The sequence below is a fragment of the Theobroma cacao genome, chromosome 5 (assembly GCF_053813885.1).
Source record: "Theobroma cacao isolate CCN51 chromosome 5, ASM5381388v1, whole genome shotgun sequence".
In the NCBI taxonomy this organism is placed as follows: domain Eukaryota; kingdom Viridiplantae; phylum Streptophyta; class Magnoliopsida; order Malvales; family Malvaceae; genus Theobroma; species Theobroma cacao.
In genome coordinates, this window is record NC_142643.1 from 260,452 (window position 1) to 279,575 (window position 19,124).

At 36.6% G+C, this 19,124-nt stretch overlaps 3 protein-coding genes across 6 annotated transcripts; all 3 read left to right on the plus strand.

Moving 5' to 3' along the window:
• Positions 1-3,335: 3,335 nt before the first annotated feature.
• Positions 3,336-11,173, plus strand: SCAR2 (SCAR homolog 2). The gene is made up of 9 exons (XM_018121741.2): positions 3,336-3,754; positions 4,412-4,575; positions 5,202-5,325; positions 5,421-5,550; positions 6,382-6,443; positions 6,558-10,089; positions 10,205-10,291; positions 10,421-10,525; positions 10,626-11,173. The coding sequence occupies exons 1-9, from the start codon at positions 3,600-3,602 to the stop codon at positions 10,680-10,682; spliced, it is 4,416 nt and encodes a 1,471-aa protein (XP_017977230.2). The 5' UTR covers positions 3,336-3,599; the 3' UTR covers positions 10,683-11,173.
• A 665-nt stretch (positions 11,174-11,838) lies between these two features.
• On the plus strand, positions 11,839-14,656 carry LOC18597435 (Sel1 repeat protein). Its single transcript, XM_018121892.2, has 4 exons — positions 11,839-12,221; positions 12,533-12,602; positions 12,708-12,797; positions 14,399-14,656. The coding sequence occupies exons 1-3, from the start codon at positions 11,907-11,909 to the stop codon at positions 12,755-12,757; spliced, it is 435 nt and encodes a 144-aa protein (XP_017977381.1). The 5' UTR covers positions 11,839-11,906; the 3' UTR covers positions 12,758-12,797; positions 14,399-14,656.
• Positions 14,657-15,131: 475 nt separating this feature from the next.
• On the plus strand, positions 15,132-18,239 carry LOC18597436 (solute carrier family 40 member 2-like). Of its 4 annotated transcripts, none has more exons than XR_016026338.1 (8): positions 15,132-15,364; positions 15,630-15,780; positions 16,045-16,241; positions 16,580-17,065; positions 17,178-17,349; positions 17,459-17,624; positions 17,738-17,848; positions 17,968-17,998. XR_016026338.1 is itself a non-coding variant. In XM_018121890.2 (8 exons), exons 1-8 carry the CDS (start codon positions 15,267-15,269, stop codon positions 18,094-18,096), a joined length of 1,482 nt encoding a protein of 493 aa, XP_017977379.2. In that variant the 5' UTR covers positions 15,148-15,266; the 3' UTR covers positions 18,097-18,239. The 4 variants fall into 4 exon arrangements, 3 of the variants coding, with proteins under 3 accessions (XP_017977379.2, XP_088662626.1, XP_088662627.1); XM_018121890.2 differs by having other exon boundaries at positions 15,148-15,364; positions 17,459-17,596; positions 17,968-18,239; XM_088806500.1 differs by having other exon boundaries at positions 15,324-15,465; positions 17,459-17,596; positions 17,968-18,239.
• The last annotated feature ends 885 nt before the right edge of the window (positions 18,240-19,124 follow it).

Consider the following 19,124-nt stretch of genomic DNA (forward strand, 5'->3'; position numbering starts at 1 on the left):
TGTAAATTTCTCTATATTTTATCATCATACGTTGATGACAAAAAACTGTCTTTACGACTACGAGAATTTGATGGAACAAGAGACCCCACATCACCATTAAAATGAAAGATAATTTCCTGCAACTACACCCACTACAACACCATTAGCAGTCAGCATTTCAGCCAGCAATTAACAAACTCATGAGAGAGACTTTGCTTAGCATATGAAGAATGAGTTGACCCCAAGTTATAATATTTGCATTTGCGTAAGTGGGGGACTTCCACTGCAGCCCATTCTTTTTTTTTTTTTTTGTTTGTCTTTTGTGTTGTTTGGCCTGCATAGGACAGTTGTTGGGCTGAGATTAATGCTGGGGACATGGAAAGTTGGAAACCTTGTTTTCGACTGCGGCTGAGGAGGCCTGAGTGCTATTCTAGTACTCTGCGTCAGCTGAAACCGAAAGCTTCCTATTTCCCACCACATCAACCAAAGCTTTAAAGCAAAGATTACATTATGATACATCCACATCTTGCACTCAAGTCTAAGATAGGGTTATTCAAGCCCTCCACTTCCAGTCCCATCAGAGCACTTTATTCGTGGCGTATTAATCGAGAAAATGATATTCACAGTGTGTTAATTGAAAAAAAAAATTGATAAGATATTCTCGTGATTAAATAAATAACGATGCATATTGTACTATTTTCTCTTTAGCTATAATGAAAAGTTAGCAGAAAATGAAATTTAACAAGCAAATGGTGGACCCAGCAAGTATTCTCCAAGCAACATGAATGTTGGTGTTACTCTTATTTTACCCCTCTTTAAGCTAGATAATTGTGGACAAATTCGGTTCACGGAGTAGAGCTAGAGCTTAGAGCTTAGAGCTTAGAGCTACACCTGCACCAGTTGCAATTATTTCAATGTTGTCCATCTAGTGGTGTGCGACTTATTATAAACTTTAGACTTTGTCAACATGTTTTCTTGTTACTGGCCATGTGAAGTTGGCGTAGCATTTTAGAGTTCCAATTCCATGCTGCTGGACATGTGAGGGGGCCTAACATGCATAACGATAACTCTTTTGTGGAATAAAAATCAGATTGAAAAAGGGGCAAATCTCCATGAGGAATCACCGGGGTGTTGAAAAGGCGTTACCATAAAGCAAGCCCAAATAAAGGAATCAGGCATGAGGCCATCACCCCCGCTGCCTCACCAAATTGAACTAACTTCTTTAGTCGGGTTTTAACAATTTCAAATCAGTCTTAATTATTTGGATAAAAATTAATATTTATATAGATATAATATATATATATATATTTATTTATAATTTTTCTTTAAAATTATTTAATTTTATATATTCTCGTATTATATTAAAAAATCGTTATATTTTGATAAACATCATCGATACTGAATCCAAAATACATCACAAACAAGTAATCCATAACATTAAATATAAATCAAGATATTTTAATAATTTTTTATATATTCATACATGTTTGTGTAATATACAATATAATAAAAGTTTAGATTTTTATGACTCTATGTTCTTACGTTATAGTAACTTATTATGATGATTCTTGTTACAATACTTCTTTTATAATAATATTAAGATTCATAATCACTTTCATAAAATTTTTAATATAAAAAATTTATACTAAGTCACTGAATTGAAAAGGAGGGAGCAAGGAGAGAAAACTTAAAACAACCCGCTCGGTTGCTTCATTGTTACATGTAGTGGGATCAAGTACATAAGCTATACAGAGAAAAATCACATGGATTCATCCTCCCAGCGATGGATGGGTTAGCTTCCTTTGGCTAAGGGTGGGACCATCGCAGTTAAATGTCCTTGTAATCAGGCTTTTAAATCAAATCAATCCTCAAATTTTGTACTCTCGTTTCCAAGATAAAAGCTGTGAGACCCATCTCCATGGCCTTCCGTTTCGTCTTCCTGGGCTCCATCCTGCGAAAAAATGGAAAACCTTTCCAGTTTCCATTGTCATTCCACGTAGTATATTACACCTACACGTATGAATATATATATTTCTTTATTTAATTTTATTTATATTTAAACTACTTACTTGCTCCTTAATTAATTTTATTTTATATTTAATTGATGGGGACCATGAACAATGGGGCACTGTTTTCCAGGGTCCCACATCTTGTTTCGGCTGCTCAACAATCAACCTGCTACTAAAAAGGACCCTTCCCTTCGCACACAGAGAGCGAGAGAGAGAGAGAGAGAGAGAGAGAGGGGGAGGGCTTCACGCTTAAGCTTGTGGAATTAATTAACTAGTCTAATTTTTTGGTTTAATTCCTCGTTTAAACCTTAAAATAAGAGGACAATCATCATTTCATAGACATGCTGTTAAGGATTTTGTCTGAATGTTACACTAAACCAAAAAAAAAAAAAATTAAGATTAAGAGTAATGAAATGTTTTGTTGGCCTACCATGATATGTAGCACCCAAGAATTTACCCAATTGTAAGAATAATTTTTTAATGATGATGGTGTTTGGTTTAAGTTACTAGTACTAGTATATAATTATAGCTGTGATGCTTGCCAAAACCATATGTCTATGTATTTAATTATAATTGTTTTATTTTATTTTTTGTATATATTTTTTATAATAATTATGATCATTGTGAATGAATAATCCATTTTCAAATGGAGTATTACTCTTAACAACATTTTAAGGTATTTAACCATTTAATGAGAAGACTTTTATGTAGTGATTTTTTATGGTATTTTTAAGGGTAAATTACAAAAAAAAAAAAAACTTTGTGAATTTAGGTAAAATACATTTATCTCCTAAAATTTAAAACTTAATAATTAACTATCCTATGTTTAATTTTAAACCAAAGTTTCCGTATAATTATGACGTGAACTTTAAGCCAAGATAAGAAACCATTAAGAGGAGGAGGGCCACCAATCTTTCTCTCAACCCAAATTGAAGTCAATAAATACAACTCTAAACTACAAATATAAATAAATAAAACTCAATTAAAAAGCTACGTGAATATAAAATATAATATTTTTAGTTAATAATCCGTATTAATCAATTCAAATCGATTGAGATATCAATAGAAATTGATTGAATTTGATTAATTTTGATATTAATAGACTAAGAGAAGTAATATATTCAAAATTTACAAATAAATCGATCATTTATAATATCAAAAATAGAAATATTATTAATATTTTTAAAACGTTCCATTTACTTTTAATTTAATAGATTTAGATTATATTTTATAAAAATTTGATTAATTCAATTTTTAAATACTGGCATTAGTTTTAACCCGAGACTAATTTGTAATTAGGACAGGGAGCGCATTATAACCGGCACGATGCGCGCCCAAGAAACGACCGCGCCGCACAGAATTCGCCTCGCACGGTTTCCTTTCCCTTTCCATTTCTCACCAAAAACCAAAAAAAAAAAAAAAGAAGTCATTAAATACTCTCTCTCTCACACACTCTCTTCACGTCTATCACCACTCCATATTCCATTCTTTCATTTCCTTCAAAATTAAAAATCCGAAACAAAACCACCGATACCTGAATGCGGTTTCGAGATCACCGCAGATTTTCATTCCTTTAGGGTTTGTTTGTTTTTGCCTTTGGCTGGACAAGAAATGCCGTTGACGAGGTACCAGATAAGGAACGAGTACAGTTTGGCGGATCCGGAGCTCTATAGAGCTGCCGACAAGGATGATCCTGAGGCTTTACTTGAAGGAGTCGCCATGGCTGGCCTCGTTGGTGTTTTGCGCCAGCTCGGTGACCTTGCCGAGTCAGTCTCTCTCTCTTCCTTTTTGCTCTTTTTCCCTTTTTGGGAATTTGTCTGGTTTTAGTTTCAATTTTTGCTCTCAGCCAGCTCATCAATCAATTAGGCTTTGAATTTAGTGTTTTCGGAGCTGAATTCCTGTGGTTCAATATTCATTTTTCATTGGGAGCTCAGCTTTTAGATTTACAATATATTTATTTTTTAATATCAGATTGGTTTAATTTCCTTGGTTACTTAGCTTGCTTAATTCTATGTTACTTTGCTTTGAGGTCGAGGTTATTCTAATAACCGGAATCTGTTAAAAGGTTTTTTTTCCAATTGTACCCTATTGGAATTTTGTTCCAGCAATTTGAATCTGAGACATGCTGGGAAAATTGAGTACCTTATTTGTTTTTAAATGCTGGGAAATTGTGGCGATCACCAATTTAGCACTCGGAATTCAAATTTTCATTTCAAATTAATGTGTATCAATTTTTTTTTTAAAATGCATTAAGGAAATTGCAACTATGCATATGGGGAATATTTTTGGTAAGACTGGCACCCTTACTATAGATTTCTATTGGAGTTGTAGCACTTATGGGGACAAATTTGAATTGTTTTTTTAAATTTGCTTTTTATCTCCTTTTCTGGTTTTAAATTGCTTTTCCTTCTCGGTTGATAAAGGTTTGCTGCTGAGATATTCCATGACTTGCATGAAGAGGTAATGGCAACCGCTGCAAGAGGCCATGGTCTAACGGTTCGAGTCCAACAACTTGAAGCGGAGTTCCCTTCCATTGAGAAGGCATTTTTATCACAAACCAATCATTCATTATTCTTTACCAATGCAGGTTAGATTACTCCTCAAACACATTTTTACTTGAATATGTTATCATATTTATGTACATGTTCTTGGAAAAGTGTTTTTCTATTCTGTATTTGACTTTGACCCCTGGGTTCTGGATATCATTTCTTGTCAAAAAGGGGCAGTTTGGCATCTGTGTTTGTTTCTTAAGTTTGTATATCTTTTTTACATGATTGCATTGTTGGGAATTAGATCTATATGTTTTTGAAACCACTAACTTAGTTTCTAGGGGTTTCAGTGCCTAGTACAGTGGTGCCTACCATATGGGCATTACAAGTTTCTTTCCTCATGCGTTGTCTCCATCTAGAGTAAAAAGAAATTTTGTTTAGCTAACCAAAAGATGCATCTTTTGATGACTTTCTATATCTGTGAATTTGTCATGGAATCAGTATGCATAGATACATTTTGCATTCCAATAAACCCATGTTTGGTCTACAAGAATGGAATGGATGGGAACTGTGATCATGTCATATGATGAGTCAGCTTTGATTTTGGATGGACCTTATTTGGGATTTATTTGTTTACTTTTTGGTTCTGAAATAGATATTGGAGTTTTCATACACAGAGGAATTATCTACTAAACTTGTCGATATATGTATTATCTTTTCTCAGGTGTTGACTGGCATCCTAATCTGCGCACTGAACATAATCTGATCACTCGTGGAGACTTACCTCGCTGTGTGCTGGATTCTTATGAGGAATGCCGGGGGCCTCCACGGTTATTCCTTTTGGACAAGTAAGCTTACCTTATTGGTCTTAACTGTAGCAAATTTATTGAGAGGAATTTGCTTTCAGACAATGAATATTCTAATAATTTGTGACTTGTTCCAGATTTGATGTTGCGGGTGCTGGGGCGTGTTTAAAGCGTTACACTGATCCATCATTCTTCAAAGCAGAATCAGCTTTCCCTGAAATTGCAGCAGCAGAAGTTCAGAGAGAAAAGAAATCCCGTAAACTGAAGGTAATAAAGTGAAAAAAAAAACAAAGTTCATCACCATATAGTTAGCATGATTCCATTCTTTTGGGGTTGGGGGGGGGGGGGGGGGGGGGAGATGGTATGACCCATCAATAGTGTTGTTAGATTGAACTTCTCATTTTTTGTGCTGCATATCCCATCAACTTTTTCATCAAAAGGATCTGCTTAGATTTCTCTTTTGGCAGTTATTTTAGCAATTTGCAGTTATGTCTCATTTATAGCATAAATTGAGAGATAGGTCTCTAGAATTACCCAAAGTTTCTACCTCTTAATGATAAAACTTGAGCTTGTTTGGAGAAAAGAGATGTTTACCCTAGCAATAATTTTTATTGGAACAGATTCTTTTGTTTCACTGGAGAAAAAGGTTTCTTTTATGGTTGAATTTTGCTATTGCATTTAGAGTTCATATTTGGCATCTGTGAGTTTGTGTTTGAGCAGACTCATGGCAAGGTTGGAGATTAGCTTCACTGTCAAAGTAAAAATATCTGATTATGAGGTGTCCTTTTCATGTGAGCAGCACACTTAATATCCTAGGCCCTACTCCATTTGAGGTGTACTTATTGCTTTTAGGGTGATTTGCACAAATTGTATCAAAAAACTAATTAAGTTTCTTCTCATTTGTATGAAACATTCTTTTTCCTTGTCCATATCAGTAAACTAAACATATTAGTTAAGAGGGCTGGCATCGGACAGTAACTTTTTGGTGCACAGTGGTTTTAGCAATCACACAGAAACTTTTCTGTCTATTTTTGGCTAGTTGTGCTATTTGGTGTTTTTGCCTGTATCCTATAGTCTCTAATATTTTAATTCTAGCAGAAGAAAGGATCACGCTGGAGGAATGGAGAGACTCCAGAAATTGCACTGACATCACATGCCAAGTGAGTCCTAAATTCTGCATCTGTGCCTTTGACCTTTCTTCTAGTTGAATAAGCATGCATGTTTAAAGTTTTAATATGGTTTCTTGGTGATTGAATTGCTTTGTAATAGTGCAGATTGCATCAGCTGTTTTTGGAGGAGCGTATTGAGAATGCTTATAAGGACCCTTCCCGTCTTGTAAAATTGAAAAGAAGGCAATTAAATGAATCTCCACTTGAGATAAAATCTGGGAAAAGCTACATGGAGAAATTCCTGGAGAGTCCTTCACCAGAGCATAAAGCAGTTTACGAGACCTCTGGTACTCCACCTCCTTTGGAATTGACATTGGATAACTCTAGTGATTCGGGGCTTGAAATACTTGAAATTAGTACAGTGAGTCCTGTGAAAAATACTTCACAAGGAAAGGAAAATTCAAGTTCTTCACCTGATGCACAAGAAATTGTGCTGAAACCATCTGTTGAGGAGTTGAATCGAGAAGTCATTGATAGAGAGATTGTGAAGGTGCCTGAACGAACAGCTGATTTCACAGATGGAATTCCCCCTTCCTTTCATAAAGCAGCAATTGAAAAGGATATAATAGTCGATGGAGAAGGCAGAAAAGGATGCAGCATAGATGGGGACCATTCTGATGACATGACCAGTGAGGTTGACAATTACATGGATGCCCTTGCTACCATGGAGTCTGAAATGGATACGGACAATGAATACAGACCTAAGAACGATATTGGCTTCTTAAATATTGGAAAATATCGAACTGATTCTGATGCAAATGAGGAAAAGCTTGAGGTCCAAGTCCATTCATCAGATTCTCAATCAGTTGGGATCTCTTCTGCATCTGATGATGGAAACAGCTCCTTCAAGAAAGAAAGATCTAGTTTTCCCTACTCTGATACTGTAGACAATCTGGCTGAAGATATGCCATCAGATGGTGAAATAGCAGCTAAAGAGTTCCCTTCTAATAAAAACTGTGCTGCTGAGATTGTCGAGGCACCATCCATCCACCTTCCTGCATGTTCAGAGATGCAATGCTCCAGTTCTGATGAGGCATGGCCATCAAAAGATACCTCTTTTGGTGAATGCAAGCTCCCTGATCTTGGTGAAGAATCTCATAGTTCATGTCTTGAAGAATTGAATCCCACACATGTTTTGTTGGACCCCAAAACAAGTTCAATGGCAGTTTCTTTGCCGGAACCTGAGGTGCCCTATGTTGATGTTAAAACTAATTCTGATTTGTCAGAAATGGATGGTGGAAAATATTTGGCTGATTCTTCTGAGAAACAGGATGTTACTTTGATTACTCTTTCTGCTGAAAGCCATCAAGTGGATGAGTTGGACAGTGAGGACACAAATGTCTCTTCTGATGCTTTGCCACATTTATCAAACATTTTACAGCTTGCTCCTGAAAAGAGAAGCAGTAATGATCCTTTTGATGAAGTCCTTGAAACAGATTTTGCTGGAGAAACTTGTGCTGAAAATTCAGTCAACCAAATGATTGGTTCACCAAATTCTGTTATTTCATCAGCAGAGGAGCAGCTTCCTTGTTCAACCTTTGCAGAAGTAGAAAGAAGTTCAGAAGGTTTGGATGTTATGCGGCCTGTCAACTTAGTGTCTGAGGTTAATGATGCTACTTTAGAAGCTGGTGTCAAGTCAGAATGTATGGCTCCTATGGTGGGTACTTCACAGACTTGTGGCTTTAACGAACAGAAATGTTCAGATGGAATTAATGATGATCCACAACTTGAGGCTGACTCGACAGAGATAGGAGCTTCATATTCTGAACAGAAACAAAATGCTGACCAACTTTTTGATGTGGCAGAGGGAGAGGGAACTGGCGAAATTACCTGCAGGGTGAGCATGGTGGGAGGAGATGCTATCGCTTGTGATCTTCTATCTAATAGTGCTGATAATTTGGATCTCAATAATCATGTAGGCTTAGATGATCTGGCAACTGAAACTGTTCATGCTGAAACTATGGCGGTCTCTACTGCTGCTTGTGGTTCTGCTGATCTTGATGATGATGTAGATAATACTACTTCTGAGTCTTCAAATTTGATTTGTTCTCCATCTAAAAATCAAAAGAATTTGCAAGAGCCTCTTTCTGGTGCTGGAGATCTATGTACGGAAGGATTGGAATCTGATGAGGTTATTTCTCAAGAATGTCTTGTAGAGTCAGAGGCACAAGAGGAAACAAATCAAGCAGAGGGCGCTCCAGCAGATCTAGAATCCACTTCATGCAAATTAGTCTCCTATGACAATTCCAATTTAGAAGATGATATTCATGATCCATCTCTGGCAGAACCAGCCAAAAATAGTTTGAATTTCATTGATTTAACCACTGTACCAGCTTCTTCAGAGTTGAGTGATCAAGAGTCAGAATCGAAATATTTGAGTCATCTGATAGAAAGTAGGGCAGATGTGGTGTCTTCACCTACTCGTTGCCTATCAGAAAAAGAAACTTCTTTCGAACAGTCATTGGACTTGCATACTAGTCAGCATGATATGGGAAGCCTGCAAATGGTTGAAGATAGTTCAAATTCATTAAATCTCCTGTCCAATCAGATAGAGTCTCTGAATCACATAAATCAGGAAAGATGCTTACAAACTGCTTCTGAACATTCTGCAGAAGGCTCTTCAAGCCAACCTTCAGTAGAGTTCTCACAGCAATCAGGTAGGCAGGATAAGCAAGAAATGTATCCATCAGATTCTACTCAGCCTGCCGTTGTCTTGCTCCATGGGGCAACTAAAGTTAGCATGGAGGAAATGCCACCGTTGCCACCTCTTCCTCCAATGCAGTGGAGGATAGGGAGAGCTCAACATGCTTCTCCAGCTTCACAAAGAGAATTGGTTGAACATGGTCAGGGTTCATTCTCAATGATACCACAATATGCCATTGAGCAGAAAGCTCAATTTGGTTTATCAGCGTTAGAGTCCAGAAACCCATTTTTACCCCTTGTCAAAGGTGAAGAGAGGTATGGTCATGTGTCTGATCAATTCGCCACGGATTTCATGCAACCCAGTCCTTTTCCTATGGACCCCCCAACTATGGGTAACAGTGCTAATAGCCAATACAATGGTATTCATTTAGATAGAACACATCCAAACCCATTTTTAACATTACCCATAATATCTAATGAAAGCCATGAATATGGTTCCGCTGCTATGGAGGATGATAGAGTAGACTCCAGTTTCTCATTCTTGTCGATGCCAGTTACTGAACATACAACTTCTAGACATATTCCTGAATCTTTGCATGAGAAAACAACACATGCTCCAAACCAGTTTGTACTGGATACAGGTTTAGAAGGTGGGGCATTTAAGCACCCTAAACAAAATTCTGAGGGAGAACATGGGAATCCTCCTGATATATTTGTGGCCTCATCAACTAAGAGAGAAGAGCAGAGTCCAACCAAGGTAGCAGAGGAACTTCCTACCAAAGTAGAAGAGCAGTTTCCAACCACAGTAGAGGAGCAGCATGGTTTGGCAGCTCCAGAGGGAGAAACTTCACAGACATCAAATACAACTGTGCAGCATGATTTATCAACTTCAGAGGGAGAAGCAAATGGAAATGCAAATGGGAATCCAAATGTTAAGCTTCCACGACCTCGCAATCCTCTCATTGATGCTGTTGCTGCTCATGACAAAAGCAAGGTAATTATGTCCTTGCAATTCAAATTTTTCCAGTCTGTCTTTTAATTACCTTGCATTTCAATTTTTTCCAGTCTGCCTTTTCTTCTTGTGAAGTAACAGTTTGAATTTTCTGCAGTTGAGAAAGGTAACTGAGCGGGTTCGACCTCCAATGATTCCAAAGGTAGATGAAAGAGATTCATTGCTGGAACAGATACGGACTAAGGTTAGACCCAATTCCCGAATTCTTGACATTCTATTTGTTCCTTATTTTATATATAGAAAAAAAAGTGTTGAAAGATGGGAAATGCATCTGTCGGATAAAGTGAGGGCTGATTTATTATGTTTTGTACAGTCCTTCAACCTGAAGCCTGCAGCGGTGACCAGACCCAGCATTCAGGGTCCTAAAACCAACTTAAGAGTTGCAGCGATCTTGGAGAAAGCAAATGCAATTCGCCAGGTTTCTATTTATCCTTATCTCTCTCTCTCTCTCTCTCTCTCTCTCTCTCTCTCTCTCTCTTTTGAGTGTACAATTTCTAAAGTCATCTTTGTTAAAATAGGCATTGGCTGGAAGCGATGAAGATGATGATGATGAAGATGGTTGGAGTGATTCTTGAAAGATTGTGATTGCTTCTACAAATTGGTTAAGCAGTACTATTAATTGCTCCAATCTTAGCGAATAGGAAATATCTTTGGTCTGGTGTATTCTTTTCCTCAACTCTCTGTTGCTGTATAATATTCTGCTCTTCCCCCCCCGCACGTGTATCTCACTGAGTCACCAGCACTTGGCCTTGCTCTATATTCAGGGAATCCAATGTGCGGGTGAAATGGTTATACAAGAAGGAGTTTCATGTGTCAGCGTGCAAGCGCTGCGCCAGTCAAATGCAGTGTCCTAGTATCTGAAGAAATATTGAAAGGTGTAAATTGTTTTTGACGTGGTATAAATTTTGATATGTAGCTTTTGCCATTTCTGTGAGCATACGCTTGTGTTTATGATGCTTCTTCCTGTAAATTGTTTTTCCAAGAGATCAACGGTGTATGTGACTTGTGAAGGTGCGGTTCTCAACGGTGCTTGCAATAATCAAATTGATATCGGCACGGTTTAATGGATTTCATTTCAACAACAGAATATTAAATTTATAAATATAAAATTTTTTTATTGAAAATGTGAGCATTAATTATTAGATAATTGGAATTGGCGGAATTATATTAAATTTAACCACTTGAATTCTCTCCATCTCCATGTTTTTTTAATTGGAATAGATTTGTTAGAAACTAAATCCATTCACCCAAATTTAAAAAAATCAAAAATTTCAAAAAATAAATTTCTCCCCTTTCTTAATACCTTTTAGGATTCTTTTTTTTTATTTCTGTGTCATCGTGCCTTCTGCCGTTGATCGTGGTCGGTTATCGTTCATAGGCATCCAAATTATATTAAATTTCACCTTTTCTATGCTCTTGGTCCTTTTATCCCTTTAATCAAAAAATTAGATAATATTACCCGAATTATATCAAATTTCAATTCTCCAATCTTTTGAATTTTTTTGTGCTTTTAATAAAAAAATTCAGTAATATTATATAATGACAATGAATTTTTCTATTTCCTTTGAAAAACTCATCAAAATAAGATTAATTTATTTATTAATTACCATCAAAAGCAACTAAAAAAAAAACCAAAAGATAAAAAAAGAAAAAAATCCTCAAAAAAAAAAAAGGAAAAAACCCAAAGAAAGGTCAATGGATTTTCCCTCTTTATTCTCTCTTGTTTATAAGGACACACAATTCAATTCTCTTCTCTCTATTTTTTTTTGTTTGTTTTTAATTTTCTTAGGTTTTTGTTTATGGGAAGGTCGCTCCCTGGCGCAACCAAGCTTCAACATCTTGCAAAGGCCACCGCTCAGCATCTCAACAAAACAGGGAAAAACGCAAAGCCCACGGCGCAGAACCGCCGGATTGTGAGTGAAGACAAGTCGAAGAACAAGATGGAGAGCTCTAGTGCCAGTCAACGCCTCCCTCTCTCCGATGTTGTCTCCGATTGCGTCAAGCGTTGGTTCAAAGACACTCTTAAGGAAGCTAAAGCTGGGGATGTCAACATGCAGGTTCTCGTCAGTCAAATGTATTACAGCGGTTATGGGGTTCCTCGAGATGCACAAAAGGTTCCTTCTTTTTCTTCCCGGATTCTATAAAGGGATTGATTTTATTTTTCTGGTGTGTGCTTTGCTATTTTGATTGCGGAGGAAAAGTAATTCAATTGTAATAAATTTATAATTTTGCGCTTTTGCTCTTCTTTATAATTCTTTACCAAGATGAACACAAGTTTCGCGCTTTTCTTTTCTTTTCTTAGCTTCCAAGATTAAGAAAATAGAGATTCTATTTCCTCTTTTCTTTTATTATTCGTCATTTTGTTCTTTTTCCAATTTAGGGTGCCTTTGTTTCTAAGTTTTGGTTTGGTCTATTGGGATCATAGGGAAGAATTTGGATGACAAGGGCATCGAGGTTGCGGTCTTCGGTTTGGAAAGTCAGCGATAAGCATCCAGGTTCACCTCTGTAACTTTCGCTATCACGATCACCTTTTAATAGTAGTATAATACTAGTATGATAATTGATTGCAATTTCTGTTTGCTGTTCTGAGCCTTTATCAGGTTATAATGCAAGTGATTCAGATTCAGATGAAATGAAGGGTGATTCTTGAGATAACCCGCTTGGTCTCTGCATTTCAAACATTTAGAACTGTGAGTGCCTCAGCCTTATTGCTCTGCTCTGGTTTTCTTTTGCTTAATTTGCTTTCTTCACTTCAACAAATCTTGTATAAGAAGAATACTAAGTTTTGCTACTGGCCGGTTTACTTGTACAATTAAGTTCTCCATCCCTGACTCTTGGGCTAGGAATTGACCTCAGAATATTGGAGATGCTTATGTTCTTCTCATGTTAGATATTAGCATTTTATATTATCAGGCTCGGGATTGAGGCCTTTTCTGTAATCATCTAGCATTGGATAATATGGAAGGCTGGTTGTTTGACATCATTTACTACAAATTCGCCTAGAAGTGCACATACTGTTTTATAGAAATGGAATTGCTAGGATTGTTGCAATATGATGATAACCAGCATCAGTCTAACCAACTGTCATGCTTAAATTTCTGTTCTTCTGCTGGAAGATGTTTCTTTTGTGGTGCCGGGACATATATTCTCGTTTTTGAGCAGCCTCAGATAACCAGCTACTGGTCTCCTTATCTCATTTATAGGACTCTTTTTTTTTAGGATTGATAAGAATAGGACTTATTTAATGGAATTTACTTCACTAAAGAAGAATAGCAATAGCCTCAGTTATGAGAATGTTGGGCCAACACTAACTAGAATGCTGTTTCCCTATGCTTTTGAGGATTGTGGGGAAAGGGGGCTTGTTTTACCAACAAGCCTATACAAACTCAAGCTTGACCTCATGCATTAGTGATCTTAATTCATGCTATATTTGAGCAAAGGCCAAGCTGCCCCAATTTCTGTCAAGCTCAAGCGGCTTGTGAGCTGCTCAGCTCAGCTGCAGCCCCAGTGATGAGTTTCTTCTCTCTATCCACCCGAGCTCAAGTGGGATTGGAGCTAGAAATGCAAGATAAAATCTTAATGCACATCTGTAAAGTTGATGATCAACTAGATATATAGCTCATGCTGATACTCTCTAGTCAACTTCTATTGGTCCCAATGTTTAATGTTCAAGATAATTAAAGAGAGGTCCACTTTTCGGTCACATTCGTTCATCATATATATGTGCTTAGAATTAGATTACTTATTTAATCTTGAAACCTTTGACCATTGTTTTTATACTGCAAATGCATCAGATTTGGATATATAGGTTCTTGGTACTATTTTGTTGTAATCATTAATATGTGGATTGCATTTCCATTGGGAATGGGTAACTTTCTATTTGCTTGCCCTGGTGTAAAATGTCAGCATATCACCTAAAATAAGAATGTTGGAAAGGGTGAAGACACAACACAATCAAATCAGTTGAAGTTGCTTTGTTAATTTTAGAAGATGCACCTGTAAAACTCATACTGAGAAACAGCATGGTCCTGTATACTGTAATACATAAAGGAAAGGAAAGAGACTCTGCTGCACTGCTGAAGAGGGATCTTAGGTTTTAGAATAAGCTTTGTTTGGCATGCTTTATAGTTCAGGTGGATTCAATATCATAACGATAAATAGATAATTGGTAGTATATTTAAATGTTTAATTTTCTGTTTCATCTCATCTGACAGCAACATGAATCACTTAATGCATACTGACCAGTTTAATCCTTTGTATATGAACTAATGTCATTTCTACTTCCTTGCAGGGTCCACATGGTTTCTCATGCCTGTTTTGTCTCCTTAAATGTGTCTGTAACAATCTTTTTTTTTCTATTTGTTTTTTATTTTTAATAATTCAGTCTCTTTTTAATTCTTTTTTTTTTCCCTCCTTTCCCTTTGACCAGATACATATGGGATCTGTGTATTGCCATAAGATTATTTGTTAATGTGGTCTTTAAAAGCTGGAATATTTTGGATTGAGCTTCCATGAAATGATGAATTTTGGCAAAATCCTTTTGAGCCAATGGATTATCTTATGATTGCCATGAAGATTTAATTGTTCAAATACTCATATTAATGGGTGAGGTGTTATTCTGCATGTGTACTCGCAAGAAGCCAAGGTTGATTTTGCTTGCTCTCGCATTTGTTAATGTTTTCTTCTGTCTAAACCTCAGAGCATTGCCAGGCACTGCCTCAGCAACCAAGATTATAAAAAACTAAAAACAAAACGAAATCAACAAACAAAGATTCTCTCAAACATCAAAGCCAGATTGTTTTCCTTAAAAATAAAATTCAAGTTGCTTTGGCCGTTCGTTCGTTGTCAGTGACGATGGTAGTCCCATGTTTTGACCTTTCCGGGCTATAAAAAAAAAAAAAAAAAAAAAAAAAGAGAGAGCGTCGGTGCTTGTCCCAGTCAACTTTAAAGTTGAAACTATGTCTAGGATTTTGCACCACTTGCCTTTCTAGCTTTGGAAACTACGATACCAACCACATCTCCTCATGAAAGGATTATAATTTAGTTTCCTAAACTTTCATTACCGCTATGGGGTATCTATATATGTGAAGGATAGTTTCCGTAACTACAAATCAACCTAAATACCTGAAAGCTCAGGAAAGATTCGATAAGCAGCTGAAATGGAAAGGCAACTACTCCTTGCACAGGAACTGAGACCTCCATCATCTCTTCTCAAGAATCTTTATGCCGCCCACTTTCTTGCGAGATGGGGTGCCAGGTTTTTTTTTGTTCTACTCCTTACATTTCAACCAGGCTGATTGATTGATTTACATGATACATATAACCTGTTATATAAGGGATTGTTTGGGATATTTTCATGTAAGTTTTCTACTATTTATATTGAACACACCTATTACACAGAAATTATCATCTCTTGACTACTTCGATTTTGCCAGGCATATATCCTTTGTGCAACAAGAATGATCTGAATTGCCTGTCTCTCCCATGTTGCAATTTATGTTTAATGCTTTACTTCATTGCAGAATGTGGGAATTTTCTGTCGGTTTATACATGATCAGTGTTTGGCCAGACTCTTTACTCCTTGCTGCTATTTATGGTGCTGTGGAATCTGCTTCTACTGCATTATTTGGTTCCGTCATTGGTCGATGGGTGGATAGGCTCACATATGTAAAGGTTTGCTTCAGATCTTCGTTTCTTTAGTTGAAATTTAAGGCTTCGCAGTTCAGTTTCCATGCGAACCCCCTTTTGTAAATGTAGCCATGTGATTTACAGAAGTTTATCAAAAGTTTTAGGGTTATAACTGAATCTCACTGCAACATGAGCAATTCTATTTCACGTTATTAAGAAAACTGAGAGTGGAACCAGCTGCTGATCAATAAATCTAAACAACTGATAAGGAGAGTGACTATATATGTATTATGTAATTTCTGTTGGCAGGTTCTTAAACTTTGGTTAGTAACCCAGAATCTGTCCCTCATAATTGCTGGATGTGCAGTAATGGCCTTACTGGTATTTTCAAGCCTGAAGGTCACAAATCTCGTGGCATTTATCTCCCTGGTGATATTGACCAACATCTCTGGAGCTGTTGGTGTGCTTTCAACTCTGGCCGGTACCATCCTAATCGAAAGAGAATGGTAATTTCATATAGTACTCTGAGAGAGAGAAAAACAAAAGTAAAGAAAAGAAAACAAGAGAATATGGACTAATATGAAGAAAAGTAAAGTGTTGTTCTACTTAAGCATGGTCACAAGTTATTTCTATCATACATTCATATGTTTGACTATATTTGACGGAATAATATCTTTCTAGTCATTCTCAATTTATCCAACTCTCTGCTCAGTTGTTAAAGAGGTGAAGTATAGATTTAGTGTTATTCTTTTTAGTCATTCTCAGTTTATTCAACAAGCATGCTTGATATATTAATGTTCCTCTCCTTCTCCTCTCCCGTTTCTTTTTTTCTTTTCAAGAACAGGGTGGTGGTAATATCGGAAGGCCATCCTCCAGGTTTACTGACTGAGATGAATTCTGTCATTAGACGAATTGATTTAACCTGCAAGCTAGTTGCACCAGTTATAACTGGCTTCATCATCAGCTTTGTATCACTAAAAGCATCTGCTATGACCTTAGCACTGTGGACAACTATAACTGTTTGGGTGGAATATTGGCTTTTTATGTCTGTGTACAACGGGATCCCAGCTTTAGGTGAAAGCAGCCTAAGGAGGATTTCAAAAGTTTCACCAAGTGATGTTGCGAAAGAAAGCACATCGGCTTCTCAGGAAATACCTGATTCACTTTCCAATAACGGAGAGAATTCAGCAGCCGCAGGAAAGAACTCTGGGAGTAAATTTATCGAGTGGGTCGCTAAGGTTCCTTACATTGATGCATGGAGAGTATATCTGCAGCAAGATGTTGTTCTACCTGGAGTTGCTTTAGCTTTGTTGTATTTCACTGTCCTAAGGTGAGTATCGAGGTATTCTATTTGTTTTACTTCTGAAGTAAATGGAAGTAATTATTTCATTGGGATTCTTTCTCTGTGGCAATTCACCTTTTACTGATTAATGTTTTTCCAGCTTTGGGACTTTGATGACGGCAGCCTTGGAATGGGAAGGCATACCTGCATTTGTAATTGGAATAGCACGTGGCATTAGTGCTTCAATTGGAATAGCCGCAACAGTTGTGTATCCCATGCTACAATCTCGTATTTTAACACTCAGAACAGGACTCTGGTCTGTCTGGTCTCAGGTATGAACCTTCTACAGACCAATTAAGGAGTTACTTAGCCATTGTAGAATTACCTTTCCTTGATGCTGTTCACCTTCAATTCCATTTTGGCATGCACCTTTGAATGCAGTGGAATTGCCTGCTGCTATGTGTGGCTTCAATCTGGGTCAAAAACAGCCATTTATCAGCATACATGCTGATGGGTGGAGTTGCAACATCTCGTCTTGGTTTGTGGATGTTCGACTTATCTGTCATCCAACAAATGCAGGTAGAAGAACACAACTAATCACAAACTGGTACTATTAAATGTTGTTAGTCTCTGCATTGGCTGATGCATTAGACAGCTTCGTTTGGAAAAATTTGTCTCACTGCATTTTCTATTTCTCTTTTGCGATTGTCTCCTGGACAGGATCTTGTTCCTGAATCTAATCGTTGCATTGTGGGGGGTGTTCAGAGCTCACTTCAGTCTACCTTGGATTTTATGGGTTATGTCATGGGAATACTAATCTCAAATCCACGGGTAATCATCCTAAGAATTTAGCTTGTGTTTTTCAAGGATTTATAGCTGAAATCAACATTTTTCTTCTGAGAATTGCATGCTTCAAAACTTAAATTCACTGGGTTTTTCTCCTTGTGTAGGATTTCTGGAAGTTGAGTATGATGTCCTTCTGTGCGGTGACATTGGCTGCATTTCTCTACACTTTCCATCTATACCGAATTCGGAAACACCTTTTCCACTTGGAGAAGCTGTTATCACTTGTTCAGTGATTGTAAGATGATATGGCCTGCCTGATTGTTTCTTTCTTTGATGTTTGTGATCTGAATGTGGAAATCTATCTATATGGTCGGTGGCGGAGCCTGTTTTTCGCGTTTCAGGCCAAGATTATTTTTATAAAACAGTCTTACTAGAAGTTTGTTGTCTGGTAAAAATATAAAGGAACTTAAATGAAAGAAGTTCATGGGAAAATATACAAATAACTCCAATTACATGTTAAGTAAAATATAAAGATATCTTTTAATAACTATTGAATATTCAGATTAGATGTCTTTAACTAAACTCGACGGTATTTCATAGAATTGAAAGCATCTATTATTGAATTAATATTAAAACTTGGAATGATTTTATTTTCAAAAAGAATGATTAACGAAAATCATCTGATATTTTATTGCGAGTTTCGTTCTTAACGAGTCTAATAATAGAAAATACACGTTCTGATGTTGCAGTAGAAGTTAAAAGAGTCAAAGACGATCTAAATCAATCTGTGAATAATGAAGTAAACTTTTGATATTTTCATCTTCTTCAACACTTGGCATATTTCAAAAAGTGTAGGAAGAAAGTGAAATTTGAATAGATCCAATTGACAGCTTAAATGTATTTTATCATACTCAATAAAGTTATCATGATAATATTTATTTTTAATATTTAGCATTTTACATTATCAGGCTTGGGATTGGGGCCTTTTCTGTAATCATCTAGCATTGGATAATATGGAAGTCTAGTTGTTTGACATAATTTACTACAAATTCTCCTAGAAGTGCACATACCTTTTTATAGAAATGGAATTGCTAGGATTGTTGCAACATGATGATAACCAGCATCAGTCTAACCAACTGTCATGCTTAAATTTCTGTTTTTCTGCTAGAAGATGTTTCTTTTGTGGTGCTGGGACATTTATTCTTGTTTTTGAGCAGCCTTAGATAACCAGCTACTGGTCTCCTTATCTCATTTATAGGACTCTTTTTTTTTTTTTTTAGGATTGATAAGAATGGGACTTATTTAATGGAATTTACTTAAC

Coding starts and splice junctions, on each gene's coding strand:
- SCAR2 (XM_018121741.2), top strand. CDS start 3,600: ATGCCGTTGACGAGGTACCAGATAAGGAACGAGTACAGTTTGGCGGAT. Junction 5,551..6,381: donor AGAAATCCCGTAAACTGAAG/GTAATAAAGTGA, acceptor TAATTCTAGCAG/AAGAAAGGATCACGCTGGAG. Junction 10,090..10,204: donor CTGCTCATGACAAAAGCAAG/GTAATTATGTCC, acceptor AATTTTCTGCAG/TTGAGAAAGGTAACTGAGCG.
- LOC18597435 (XM_018121892.2), top strand. CDS start 11,907: ATGGGAAGGTCGCTCCCTGGCGCAACCAAGCTTCAACATCTTGCAAAG. Junction 12,222..12,532: donor TTCCTCGAGATGCACAAAAG/GTTCCTTCTTTT, acceptor TTGGGATCATAG/GGAAGAATTTGGATGACAAG. Junction 12,603..12,707: donor AGTCAGCGATAAGCATCCAG/GTTCACCTCTGT, acceptor AGCCTTTATCAG/GTTATAATGCAAGTGATTCA.
- LOC18597436 (XM_018121890.2), top strand. CDS start 15,267: ATGGAAAGGCAACTACTCCTTGCACAGGAACTGAGACCTCCATCATCT. Junction 17,066..17,177: donor TTGTATTTCACTGTCCTAAG/GTGAGTATCGAG, acceptor ATGTTTTTCCAG/CTTTGGGACTTTGATGACGG. Junction 17,350..17,458: donor TCTGGTCTGTCTGGTCTCAG/GTATGAACCTTC, acceptor CTTTGAATGCAG/TGGAATTGCCTGCTGCTATG.